Raw genomic sequence first — 14,455 nt, 5'->3', positions numbered from 1 at the left:
TTGGAGGAGGAACTTAATTTCCCTGAAGGCTGATGTGAAGACATTTTTAAATTCCCGATGTGTTCCATCTGCTGGAGATGACCAGGGACTCTCACATGACCAATTTTAATACCAAAAGTTGCAGTCAGAGGACGCAAGGTCAAGCAAACATGGCTCGCAGTGAAGCCGGAGCATGAGGAAGGGCAAAGTGGAGATCTCACATAGTCCTCAGGCAGCTGGCACAGCGCGACTCAAACTTTCTTTCCTGGTGTGTGGTCGCCCTTATGAAACAGCCCCGCTCTCTCCAAAGCTTTCAATCGCATTTTCACCTTTGTTTTTTATTTATTTATGTCTATGTTTCGCTGGTTTCTCTTGTAAAACAACAGACTACCGGTGTTTCTTTAAAGGAGTTTTTTTTTTTCTTCAACGTGGGGCTGCACATCTAAAACAACAGGAAACAGAGGGAATAAAAAAAACGGAAGACGGCCTGTCAGTTGACTGAGCTGACGGATTTCTGGCATGTGTCCTCCAATGGAACGTCTCTGACACTCTCCAGATCATCCACAGCCCTAAAAATGTCCAACCAAACACATCAGACGTTTAAGGAGGGGAGTCTGCGCTCTGTTTATTGGAAACCCAGCAAACACGTTACATCATGTCACCCTGGACTCTAATCAGCCCTGCTGCTAAACGTAAATGAAAATCGACCTCTCTTATTCCCGAGATGTCGAAGAATGTAAATCCCGATAAAGCAGCTCCTGAACCTCTTTCATGTTCAATCGTAGTTTAAACAGAATATGTTTTATGTGGAAACCTTGTTTTTGGATGATGTACGTGCAGGTTGGTGTAGTGTCCACTTTGATGTTTGTTCCATGAACTTCCATGGATTGTCTTTGTTCAAAGGTTTATCCTGACTCTTGTCATGTATTCCTTTTGCTGAAACATTTAGTTATTCACGTCATCATATACACAATTATTAACCAGTTAATGCTCTTCAGAACATGCCATAAAGATTTCACAGCATACTGCTGGTATGAATTGTTTTTTTTTTCTTCCTGTTTTTTCTTTCTTTCTCAGGTTCCACTCTGGTGCAATGCAGATCAGATTTAAAAAAGGCAGAGAAAAAGGGAAGTTGCGCAACACTTCCTTCTTCAAATTTATGGTTTTAAAGCGGGTTTAAACATGCCAGTGAAACAGAGAGCTTCTGCCTGCCTACTTTATCTGACGAGTCACAGCCTGAAAGGAACATTCATAAAAAAAATAAATGTTAAAAAAAAACTTTGCACTGGCAACTCTCATGGCCAAAACAGCGCCTTTGTTAATCCCAATAACAATGATAAATCACATTTACATTTGCTTTCATTTACTACATAAACATATGCTATTGTGTCATTGAGAAACAATTTCAACTGCAAGACACACGTTTACTATTTTAGTAATTCTGAACTTCCTGTCTGCCGTCTCTGCAGTTGCTTATGTAGATAGTCAATTTCAATACACAGATGAAACACAAACAGTTTTTCAGTGATGCAGACTGGATAGATGACCTTTGTCCTGACGTTTAATATGGTCCTCTTGATGAGAACCTTGTGTTCCCAGCAGCTTATTGACTCTGGGAGTCATTGATATTTGGCTTTTTATTAACATCTGTACAACGCTGGTCCTTTGTTTGCTGATAGACAAGGTCTGGCAGTCAAAACACACAGCCGTGATTGTTCAAGTGCACTATCTTTCCCACCTTTTTAAAGGATCTAATTTATGCTCCGCTGCAGATAGTACTGCGAATAAAAATAATAAAATGTTTGTTTCCCCTCTGGAGCTTCTGGTTTTAGTCTCTGGCCTGCGACTGCTTCACTTTGTATGGTTTCAAAGGTTTCCACCGAATCCTGACGGCAAGTAACCAAGGAATGTTTTGTCAGAAGAAACACTTAACTAATGAGATTTTCAAATGTTGAGTAGAAGTGTGTGCGCAGGCTTCATTAAATAGTGCTTGTTTGGTTTACGGAGGAATTTCAGCGCTTAAATTAAGCAAGCACTTTCTGTTGACAGTCGCTCATCCACCGTTTCCTAGAGACACAAACCTGAGACCAGATTAGACCCAGCATTCATATCAGCAATCGTATCAGAATGAGGAACATCAAAACAGTCAAGTGGGAAAAAGAAATAACTGTTATTATGAACCTGAATTGTAAATAGGTGAACATAAATATATTTTTTAAATGTATGGGTCACATGACCTAACAAAGACATGGAAAGATGTTTGTCCTGAGGAGCAGCAAAAATAAAATCCATATTTTACACCAGGCTTACGTTGATGTTGCCATTATTTGGTTTGCTTTCCTAAATTGTATCTCCACTAAGAGTTTAAGACAAAGACTAATGGACTTTCTTAGATCAGCGAGGTGTGAGGTCACCTATCATAAAGCAGCTTAAGACTGTACTTGTTTTGCTTTCTCCTCCGAAACTTCTGAGAACTCCAGCTGCCTGTAATGGATGTCAACTCAATCCCTATGGGGCAATCGTGGGTTTTGGGAAGTGAAATGTCTGTTGTTTTTTTTTTGAGAACTTGAAATGGAGTACGTGTCTGTAGAATAAAAAGTTCCTGTGAATAGTTCACAGCCTGTCTAGCTTTCAAGGGACAAGATCAAGTCAACAAGCAGATCTAGGGAGGTCTCTGAAGGATGAACGTATATCCTCGACTTAAGGATTGATTTTCTGTTTTACTCTTTGAGAGGGTGAAATGTGGAGAAGGCTTGATGTGACTTTACAAAATAACTTTTTTTTTGCCAGATAAGTGCAGTTGACAGACAGTGTTTCACTGCAGGTTGCAGAAACTTCCTTCTTCCTGTCCAGATGGTGGTGTCAGCCACAACCAGTCTCTTGTGCGTATTTCAGTGCTTCATATAAACGTACATGTGAGGGAGGGAGAGGGGGGAATAAAAAGTCAATATCTAGCAGTATATGTTCGATTTAAGCGGAAACTTAACCACCCCAGGGTCATTGACAGTGAATGATTTATTCTGCCTTTTAGAGAGATTTAACATCACACAGACACAAAGAGCCTTTTGAGGAAGTGTTTCTGGTCTTTATTTGTTTGTCAGGATCCTGCAGAGTTGGATAACTGCTTGTCAGTGTTTCTGAAACCCCCCATAGCAACATCCCGCCCTGTCCTGCAGAGACGACAGAGATGTTCTTTGTGTCTCTGTCAGTCTGGGATTGCTTTGAACTGTAAAGGATGATGAAGAGCGAGAGCTTTTTTTTTTTTTTTTGAAGACCGTGAGAGTAGATTCGTCATGCTGAGGTGGTGCAAAGTTTGGGCTGAGTTCAATGCTGTTCAACTGTGGAGAAACAAACGGTGACATTTTGCAAATACTTATTCCATCAAAGATAAGAGACGGTAGATTTTTATTTATTTATTAAGTTGATGCAATAATGACTTAATAAGGAGGTTCCTTTTGGAAACCTTTAATTTGGATTTCTGAATGTTTTTTGAAGAAACAAAACTGGTTCAGTTGCGACGTTTGTTACCCAGCATTTGCTTTTACTTGACAATTCATACCTGTCTGTGAGCCATGTGGCTGAGCTAATAAAAATATACTGACCTCCCGGGGGATTTCTTATGTCAATAACATACACTACAGACTGTATACAGCCATGCGCTTTAGTTACGCCTTGACATTTCAAACATTTAGAATTCCACTTCCTGGAATTTGTGGTATCATGGGATCCAGTTCCACTGAATACTACAGGGACATTTGATGTCTTCATTACACTGAAAACACAGACTGCATGACAGTGTGTGGCACGATTTATTTCCAAGGCAGAGAGAGAGCGAGAGAGCAGAGTAATGTTGAATGCATGACGTGACTACGATTGACGGCAGCATAACAGCGTAAGAGAAGATTACAACCACAGTATTACATGGTCGCAGTCTGGAATGTAAAAGCCAGGTTCTGAAAATAACTGTTGTGTGTTTACCAAAACCGGCCCACTGGCACGTCACTCTGACACAAAGGAAAAGATTCAGCCACTGACATTTTGTGCTGATCGATCATCTTTTTGTCTAGTACTAGGGCAGGAAGTCACTGCTGTCATCCAGCGGGCAAAGTACTGGTCAACGTCATGTGGTGCGTTCAGGTGTCCTTATATAGGAGGGACACGTTGTTTCAGAGAGCTTACCTTTTACACACAAATCAACAATGCTGACACACAAGCGTCCGCACACATTTCTATGGAAAATGAATGATTCAATAAGAAATTTGAAAGAGGAAAAACTTGACTTGACTGATGAATAAGTTGCAACCTTCTTTTCAAGAATTAACTAAAAAAAAAAGTGGCACTTTCACAACAAAAACTTTAAAAAGTTTTTCCACTGCTTCAAAATAAATGGTGGTTTGGTGCTCGAAAGTGCGGATTGGTTCTTTCCAGCATACTGTAATTTACAGGAAAAAAGGTTCACCATCAATAACAGATAACTGACGAGCGGCATCATAAATCATGAGACGGAGGGAGGAAATCAGAGCGCCAAGAGAAAAGTCAAAGTCAAGACACTTGGCTTGAAAGTTATTCACGAGGAAAGAAAACGAGTGACATTTATCACGAGTAAAGTGGATGGAAAGTGGAGTCCTTCTATCTGCAGAAGACGTACTCGGTGTAGCTGGTCCACAGCTTGTCCTCGGGCGGATCGTTGATGGAGCAGGTCCCGGTGGAGTTGCACGCCACCATGTGGAACCCAGCCTCAGCCAGGCGGTCGAACGCCTGCTCCAGGAAGTTGTACTTCAGGTAGTAGCGGGAGGTGTACTTGTCTGGGGGTCTGTCGGGGTCTCTGCTCTCGTTGAGGGTGTCCCCGAAAACTTCCTTCGCCAAGGAAATCTTGCTGCAGACGGTGATCCTCGCCACCCTCCTGAACTTGGCGTCCGCCTGCACGTCTCTGCCGATGGTGTAGCTGCCCCGGTAGCCGACCGTGATGTAGCCGGCGTCCGGCCCGGCGGGAGAAGAGCGCGCGCCGGCGACGGAGGAGCTGACCGGAGACTCGGGCTCCTCCTGCTCCCCGCTGTCCTCCGCAGATGACCCGGGCTCGCTGAGCCCCGCCAGGCGCCTGGACAGCTCCGGCAGCCGGAAGTAGTCCGCCTCCCGCTGGAGCCTCTTCTTCTCTTTGAAAGACTCGGGGAGGTAAAGTTGCGAGTCCCGCAGGTAGTCGAGGATGAAGCGGAAGAGGAAGCCGTCCCGGTCAAAAAAGAAGCGGCCGTTGTTGTCTCTCTGGAGGCCCTCGCTGGAGCTGTTGGTGAACTTGGCCCACAGCAGCGAGTCGGACACCGCGGTGAGAGTCTCCAGCCGGGTCACGTACACCTGACCCCCGACGTTCAGCTCCACGACCTCCGGGAAGGCGTCACCGTGAGCCATCTCTGGAGTCGGATGGACCGCAGGGGAGAGGGGAGATGTTTATAACGGTGAGTGGGTGGGAGAGAGACGCGCAGCGGAGATAGTAGACCCGCTGAGTGTTGCGTTCAGGGAACCGCTCCGTCCATTTAAGGCTGAGCTTCCTTCTTCCTTCTGTTGGCATCCTGCCCCAAGTCGCAGATGGGAAGTTACTTCACGCACTTTCTCTAAACTTCGCTGGAGCAATGTGTGAATTCAAACGCTGTTATGTAATTTTCAAATTATAGCGAGAAAAATATGACAGAATTAGAAAAAAAAAAAAAAAGACCTGTAATGTAAAAACAAAACAGGACGGTTTAGTGGTGTTGAGGGCCAAAACCTAAAACAAACAAATACACTGACATAAAACAAGTGAAAAACGAATTGTAAGCTGCAGCAGGGCTGTACCTTTTAACCTTTTAGCAAGGTTTTTAATAGTTTTATTAAACATAAAAGTGTCTAGTCTGATCATGGAGTAAATGTAAGTAAAGTAAATGTACTTGTTGCAACATATAGAAATATTATATGTTGGGGTGAGGGTTCCACTCCGAAGGCAACAGAAACAAATCGAAAGAACTGGGGCTTTAAGAGATTAACTTCAGTTAGTGACTTACAGGCAAGAATCATTCATTAATGCACAATTGCATATAAACGTCCATTTGTCAGTGCATCACCTCAGGTGTTCCACTGCATTATGCAGGGTGGCGTCATTACTAAAACATACATGATGAAGGAGACGAAAGGAAGTGGCGCTGATGGACGGACAAGTTTGAAAATGATGAAAACTCAGCGTGTCCACATCATGCATCCAAGAGCTTGCTCATCACTGGAGCACTTAAGACCAGACGTAATGACTTAAATGTGATCATTCAGGAGACATATATAAAAATGGTAGGAAGATGTTGAGGTTGGAACTGCCAGGCAGAAGGTGGAGAGGAAGGCCAAAGAGGAGGTTTATGGAGGTGGTGAAGGAGGACATGAGGTTTGTAGGTTTGAGAGAAGAGGAAGCAGAGGACAGGGGGAGATGCACCCCTGAACCGAGAAGCCGAAAGGAAAAGAAGAAGAAGAAGAATCGATTTTAAACGTATAATTCGTTTTTTTTATATATAACCCCCAACCCAAATTAATACACAGACATTAAACTATTGTAACAAAAATAAATAATCCCTATAATATTAATAAATAAAATGAATAAGACAAAAGTTCACTCTGGCAGATAACTGACAATATTTAGAGCTGCCTTAATATTGTCAATATTATGAAGTGCTCACTTTTCGTGTCATTATTTACCTGTCTTACTTACTCATTAATAAAAAAAAACCACACTATTAAACACTATTTAAGAGCAAAGTTGCAGTTAAGATAGTGGTCAAGAGCTATATTTAAGCATTACAAAAGTATCACTTTAATAACTGTTTTCTTTTGTCTTCTTTTTTATTTATTTATTCATTTATTTTTTAAATTTAAAACGGTGTGATGATGGTTAGATGGTCCAAAAATACACTTTCATTAAATTAAATTAATTTCATACAGCTTTTCCACCAGAACGATGAAAAATGTAATTTGACAAAAAAACACTGCCTGAGTGGATGATCACATAGAGAATTTATAGTTGTTGGTGTGTAGTGTTGGTCGAAGTATGGACCTCAGCATTAAGTAGCTCCAACGACAACAACTTGTTATGGAGCTTGGAAGGAAGCCAGTCTTCTCACCAAAATGTGGAGTGACTAGACAAGACAGACTAGACCAGACCCTGTGAGCTCACAGCACTCCTGGGTAGAGCGGTCAGCCATGTCTCACCAACAGAAAAAGTCCCAGAACCAAGACCTGATCGACTGAGCTGTTTTAAAATGTATCAAAAGGATGGTTCGCAATTGTCTTCCTCACTAAAGTCAGCTGTTGCGGTTCCCAGCAAAATCAGTGCATTGCTTCCTCCAGAGGGCTGTGTGGAGCCCAGACAGCTGAAGTGAGCCACTGGGGACCTGCTCACAGCAGCTCAGACCAGCTTCAGCTGAAGAGCACACAGCAATGGGAAGAAGAAGGGTTTCCAACAACATGGGAAATGCCATCTCTAAAGACAATCGCTGTCATTTTCATGGTTCCCACAATTGCAGTTTATTGCAAAGCATGTGCGGTTTCATTTCACAGGGATCTGAAATAAAGAAAAATCCTTCCACCCGGAGCAGCTTTGTGGCGTCAAAGGCTTTCCTTCCACTAATTTGTGATTATTTACCAGTGTAATAGCTCAAAAGTCATGCTTGAGTCAAGGACTAAATAAATGTGTTAAACCTCCCGCACCATGGACATGGATAGCATAGACTATACTTTGATAAGTGGAAGAATGACTGACAATATTATAAAGGCTATATACATTATCATTATTACTGTTACACAATTACTTCCCCAAATGCTGAAAAAGAAGAACTGACCACAACTACAGTTGGATCACCGCTGCTTCTTTCTATCATTTAATGTAAATGTCCTCACATTTACGGTCGCAGCATTGATGGTGGCTTCAGGGCTGTCAGCTGTTTCATGGCACTACTGCACAAGGTTCTGTCTCACGAGACCAAAATAACATCCGCCTTCAGCTAACAAATTAAATTGATTTAAGTGTTTGGCTGGAAAAAGAGGTCTCGCTCAAGGCTATGTGTGATGTAACTTGTGTGTAAGTTGTGTTGACTAATCGTCTGATTCTGAGCAAGACAATGTTTATCATTAAAATAAAACCCTCCTATATATTACTATTAAATATTTTAAGCTCGACACAACTTTTGATCTGGTTTTGAAGTGAAATGCCCTTCTATTAATGTGTTTCCCTGTTATGTTTTCAGATGGAAAAAACAGACTAGGAGAAAAAAACTTTCAAAGTCAGAGGAAGCTGTGCAGCCCCTCATGTGCCGCCTTCCGAATCCCAAAAGAGGCCGCGCTTTTCTTTAAACCTACGTAAGTCCTAACACTGAATCGATTTCAGCTTAACACCAGAGAACTGTTTGATCTTGTCTTCAAGTGCAGTCCTGGCTGTAGTCAGACCTCACACACCCACCACTATTTCTGCTGACAATATCTCTGCTAATCTCAGTGGGAGGTGTGATTTTTCTCTCCACTCAGATGTTCAGTTTTATTCACTTTCAGACACTTGGGAGGAGAACAGGAAGAATGCATTAGACCTTCTGCCACCGAATACGACGACGGCCTCACCGGATTTGCTGAGGAGCCAGGACTCCATGCGTATGTTGTGCGCGCACAGGGAAATCATCGTAATGGAAACTTCTGACGCTGCTTTAGTTTACTTCCGATAACAAAAGTGCCAGAGACGTTTCCATATCCAATTTCATCACGTGCCGCCTTGCCAGCATGAGAAATTATGAAAACAAACATTGAGCAGGGATCAACAAATACACTATATAAAACTATATACAAATAATTTCATGAAACTTACTATTACCTGCAGTGAAGTTGTTTGGATCAGATCTACAGCCAGTGAGACAGCCGGCTCTGATTAAAACCAGTGCCGAGATTTATTGTGCATTTGATGGAACCACAAAGAAGAAATCCAATGACCCTAGGATGCAGCACAAGTCAGGTTGAGAATTTGAGACTCTGTCTGGGAAATTTTGAGCACACACGCTTGTCACCTTCTCCTGTAGATCTGAAGGCATTACTCCTGCCGCCTGTATAAATCCTGGCAAAGGTCAGCAGCAGATGTTTGTGTATTGCTCAGGGCTTGGCTGCTCAGCTTCTAATCTACAAGACCCGGCCAGCAGCTGCCTTCTACATACGAGAGTGAAAGATATCTCTGAACTATTCTCTAGAATTACACAGTTTTCAGATAAACTTCAGGGTGCTCTCAGAAGAACACACCTAGCTACATTCCATATCCACCATGGACGAAAAGGAAAACAAGAAAAAGAACACGAGGTGAAGATGCAAGGAGTGGAGCTTGTGAAAATGGATGAGCTCAAGTACTTGGGTCTATTCAGAGTAATGGACAGAGATCAAGGCATGTGAAGACAAGAGAGCAGGCAGGGTGGACTGTGACACATTAGAAGAGGAGCTCCATGACTGGAGTGTTGCTGCTCAGAATCAAAGGGAAACTTTGCAAAACAGTGGTGAAATCTGCCGTGGTGTATGGTTTAGAGACAAGAAGACGGTGAACGTGTGTGACACCTGTAAGAGATAAAGAGGAAGCCACAGCCACTGAGGACTGGGGATACAGTGAATGAGGACATGAAGATGGCTCAAGATCACACCTGGCCTCTCCAAGCCCTGATCTATCACCTCCATGCACCTCAATGCTTGTCCTTCAATTTCTAATATTCTTTGCGCAACATGTTCCATGTCTCTTCTTGCCTCAAGTCTCCGACAATCTGAGTCTGTCCTCTTTCACTTTATCAACAAAGCTTTTGCCATGGGCTTTGCCTCTCATGTTTTAATGTCTGTATTTCATTTAAAAAAAAAAAAATAATAATCACCGTCTTCTTGTCTCTAAACCATACACCATATATATATATATATATATATATATATATATATATATATAATTAAGTAATCATAATTAACCGCTATATATATATATATATATATATATATATATATATATATATATATATATATATATATATATATATATATATATATATATATATATATATATATATATATAGATATATATATATAGATATATAGATATATAGATATATATATATATATAGCGGTTAATTATGATTACTTAATTACAACATTATTACGATTAATTAATCACAGCAAAACATTCATTTCATTTAATTGAACACTTTGCTCTCCAGACAACAGAGAACCTTTGTAGGTGCAGGAGTTCCTGGACCACTGATCACACTGATGCACAAGACACAACAACAACAACAAACATGGAGGAATCCCTGAACAAAAGCAAACAAAAGCATCTGTTTGCTTTTGTTCGGGGATGTTTTTCACTCCACAATGGCCAGGGTTTCCACTACTCTGAATGTACTTGAAATTCTTATAAAATTGAAATTCTTATAGAAATATTTTCAAGACATGAAAAGAGCGTCAGTTTAAATAAGGCGATAAAAATACTTTAATTTATTGTGCTATTGTCAAACTGAAATTGTAAATCAGTTCAGATCTCACTCCTTGAACGTTTCTGTTACTACATTCGAGTTTCTCTAAATGTCGCCAGAGACATCTAGTGGACAATGTGAGGGAGCGCAAATTTTCAAATAAATGCCTGCTGAAGTTCAACTTTTTTTTTAAATAACATCAGGTCTCGCTCTTTAAAGAAAAAAGCGCCACAATGATGGTGATATTTGGCCATACCCATTGATCAGACAATGTCTTCTACACGTCGCATTTGAAATGTTACTATCACGTGCATTTTCACTGTTTTCCCCTCGTACTTCCTTAGTGCCAGGAAATAACCATAGATTTGTTAGTCATTCCTCCTTAAAATTAGCGTGTTTTGGTGGTGAGAATAGTGAACTACTGTGAATTGGAATGGAAAAAGTACTTTCATTTTCCTGTTGACAGCAAAATTACAATGAAAATATTATTTTATCAATGAATTTCAACATTTTAGCTGACACACAGAAGATCACATAAGTATTCGACAATCTAAACACACACACACACACTTGTGTCTATATCCTTATGAGGACCTCCCATGGCCATAAGCTTTCCCCAGCCTCTCACCCTTAACTTAACCATCCAAAACACATAACCTGAACCAGGACTCTTGCACCCCATTATACTGACCAAGTGGACCACTAGGACGCATATGCTTTAACTCTCGCTCTCTCTCTCTCACACACACACACTTCTAATGTATTCCTCGCTAGACGCCCAGGATCTTTTCGAGCCTCAAAATTGGAGCCCATGTTGTTAAAGGTCACTATTTGAAGAGCCTGACTGGCGATAATTGGTGAAAGACAGATGGACACCGCAGAACACCATCTCGAATTACTTTTCATGGACACATCTACACGTGGATTTCGTCAAAGAATCACGTGCCAACGAACCGAAACATCAACAGATGTCACCAGAGCGCCTTTGCCTCACGAAACCTTGGAAATCTGGTTCCCTCTAGTGGTCAGAAAACACCTTCAACACCTGAACGTGTGTGTGAGTTTGACCCCCGCATGAGAGAGAGGCGGCCTGTGGTGTGACAGCCAGTCAAACTCTGTCAGTCTGCAGTTTAGTGGAGCGGGACCTCTGCGTGCCTGTGCGTCCACCACGCCAACCATCATCCATCTCTCTCCTCTCCTCCCTCAGCTCCTGCAGTGATCCTTGCTGCTCCTGTCTGATGGAAAAGAGGAGCGACTCAGATAGGATCTCTTGCAGGGGAGGCTCCTCTTCTTCCTCATCAGGACCACAGAGAAGCATGAAGTTGGGTGCAAATGAAACTGTTTATAACAAGGTTAAACCTGTCATGGAACTGTGTGAGATTTTTATTTGTCACACAAGATCTTGTTCTTTTCATTTCACTGCCATTTAAACATTTAATGGCAGAGGTTAGGGGTGCGCAAAATGTTTTGGATTGTGGCTGAAGGTAACCTATACTAGTTCCAAATGAGGATTTCACCAGTGTTTTACAGCACCACGGACACATCTGGGTGACTCCACATTATCACAGCAAGGAGGACGAAGAGAAAAGAGCGAGAAAGAAAATGATTTCCCAAAAAATGCGGCAAATTTAACTCTACGACTACAATTTATTATGACCAGTGACAACTGGCTCTGATTCAAAATCACACTCTGTGTGTCTTAATGGAAAAAAGCAGCTTTATGAAGTGCAATACTTTGCCACAATCAAAGCTCCACCTCCCGCACAACGTTGCACTTCCCTATTCGTGCTTTTCATGACGGGACTGTGTGTACGCTAGGGCATGTCATTTAACATACTTGTGAGAACCAAAGTCTTGACAAGCCACCTTCTTGTGAGGACATTTTGCTTTGTGAGGACATTTCAAACTATTTAGAGGGTAAAAAGGTGAGTAAAAGTAGTTGATGATAATGTTCATCATAGGTTGCGGCTGGAAAAAGCATTATGTCAATGAGGGGTCGTCAAAAAATAGCAAAACAAATGTGCGTGTGTGTGTGTGAGCGTCTGGCTGTGTGTGTTCATCACCTTCTCGCAGGGTTACGCTTGTACCCTTGTGCTCCTCAATCAGCTCTAATGGATCTTCTGGCTCAGACTCAACAGGCCACACACACAGACACACAAACGCTGGCATGGGTGGTGCAGGTAGCGTCGCGATGAGCCAAAAGGGACGGCAACCCGCTGAACCCAGCCTCCAGTTACGTATCATCGTAGGGATATGATGTTTTCATAATAGTGATGTTTCTTTGACTCCGAATCATCCCTCCCCCCCTCCCCCGTCATATGTGAGTGTGTGAGAAGGGTTCACATGGGTCCCATCCATCCTCACTGTCCTCCCGAGAGTGGACTGGTCCCCTGGGGCCGTGACTGCCTTTGTGCAGCGTCACTACTTTATTCTGATTTTCTATGTCCCTTCGCTTCGTCACTTTCTTTCTGCTCATATAAAGGAGGCAGCTCTCGAGGCCTGACGTCATCATGGCGAAAAAAAATATATATACAAATAATAATAATAATAAAGAACATCACGCAGCTGGCTAGTGGCGATCAAAGGTACAGTTCATGGATCTATTGCGTTCACCTCACACTCCTTCCTCACGAGCAGCGACTCTCATCTGTAGTTCCAATCCCGAGGAGCTCCATAGCGCTCAGGCTCATTACTGGCCTGCTGACTGCAGTGTAGCGGTCTCATTCCTGTGCTGCGCTTCAGACCGTCCACCTTCAGCAGAGTGGGCTTCTAGTGGGCGCCGTAATTAGGTTCCCCCGCCTGATTCGATTAGAGAAGCCGCTTCCGTCATTTAGCAAAAGGAGCTCCTCAGCTGGCCGTAAAGGAGGAGATCGTGAGATATACGTGGGACGCTCGGACATCGTTTGATGTTCAAGACGTGCCATGTTTTTGCATGTTTTTTGCAATCGCTCAGCCTCCACTTGAAGTTGGTTGCGATCTATTACTTTGCTATTCATCCATCGCCGCACAGCTGGAGATTCTAGTGGATGCAGTGTAACCACATTACAGAGGACATTAGCGGAGAGGGACATAAATAGTGGTCGGTCATCATGATAGCAGAGACACAGATAAGATACGAGCCCGACCTCCAGAGGACTGGAGTCCAAGATGGTGACAACATTCTTGGGAGACACTGATTTAAAAAAAGAATAACAATAAATTACAAATAAAAGGCAATGAATTATGAAAACCTGGCCATGAATAAAACCTTACTTTCTTTCGTTATGCTCTTTGACAGCTTTAAGGGGGGGTGGGGACAGACAAGACGGATTTGACAAATTCCCAAATCAAACCGCTCTGATGGTCACATGGTCTCACAAGTCACAACATCCAATGCATTCCACAACTCTCAGAACCAGTGTAGTGTAGAAGATGAGTCATCGACTGATGCAGGGAGAAGATACTGTGGCAGGAAGGTAAACTTGTTGCACGGCAGTAATCGTCACCTGACCAAATGGATCTTCCTCATTTTTTTGTGTAAATTCTAACAAAGGCATCTGAACTAAACTGTCAAAGATTTTAGGAAAGGCACTGCGGGTCATTTAGAATACACAGTACATGGTGGTTTTTTGGTCTACATCCAAGCTTAGCCGGACCACCCCCCCACCATCTTTCTCTGGACGCCCTAAATAAATGGATTGGCTTGGACAAGCGACAGTTTCCCTTCATAATTGTTAATTATAGTGAGTGCTCTCTCAGGCACTTTCTATGAATGGATATAGACGTTGTCTCTCTCTCTTCTCGCACTGCTTTTTATGGGATTGGTCAGAGATCTCAAGGACGTTTCGAAGGTCGATGGACGGAGGAGGCGCTGCGAATGGGTGGGGCACCTGCGTCATTCGTGGTGACTTTTATGGCAGCAGGCGCCGGCGTGCTACGCCCTGACAACCCCCTCCCACCCAGTGCATCATCACTCAACCCCGCCCAACGCGAAATGACTCCTCCCCAAGTTCCAG

At 42.6% G+C, this 14,455-nt stretch overlaps 1 protein-coding gene across 1 annotated transcript; it reads right to left on the bottom strand.

Moving 5' to 3' along the window:
* Positions 1 to 3,438: 3,438 nt before the first annotated feature.
* Positions 3,439 to 5,464, bottom strand: LOC128758977 (BTB/POZ domain-containing protein KCTD12-like). Its single transcript, XM_053865517.1, has one exon. It carries the CDS (start codon positions 5,380 to 5,382, stop codon positions 4,609 to 4,611), a length of 774 nt encoding a protein of 257 aa, XP_053721492.1. The 5' UTR covers positions 5,383 to 5,464; the 3' UTR covers positions 3,439 to 4,608.
* Between the last annotated feature and the right edge of the window lie 8,991 nt (positions 5,465 to 14,455).

This window comes from Synchiropus splendidus, chromosome 5, assembly GCF_027744825.2.
Source record: "Synchiropus splendidus isolate RoL2022-P1 chromosome 5, RoL_Sspl_1.0, whole genome shotgun sequence".
Lineage (NCBI taxonomy): Eukaryota > Metazoa > Chordata > Actinopteri > Syngnathiformes > Callionymidae > Synchiropus > Synchiropus splendidus.
This window is presented reverse-complemented; position numbering and strand designations above follow the sequence as displayed.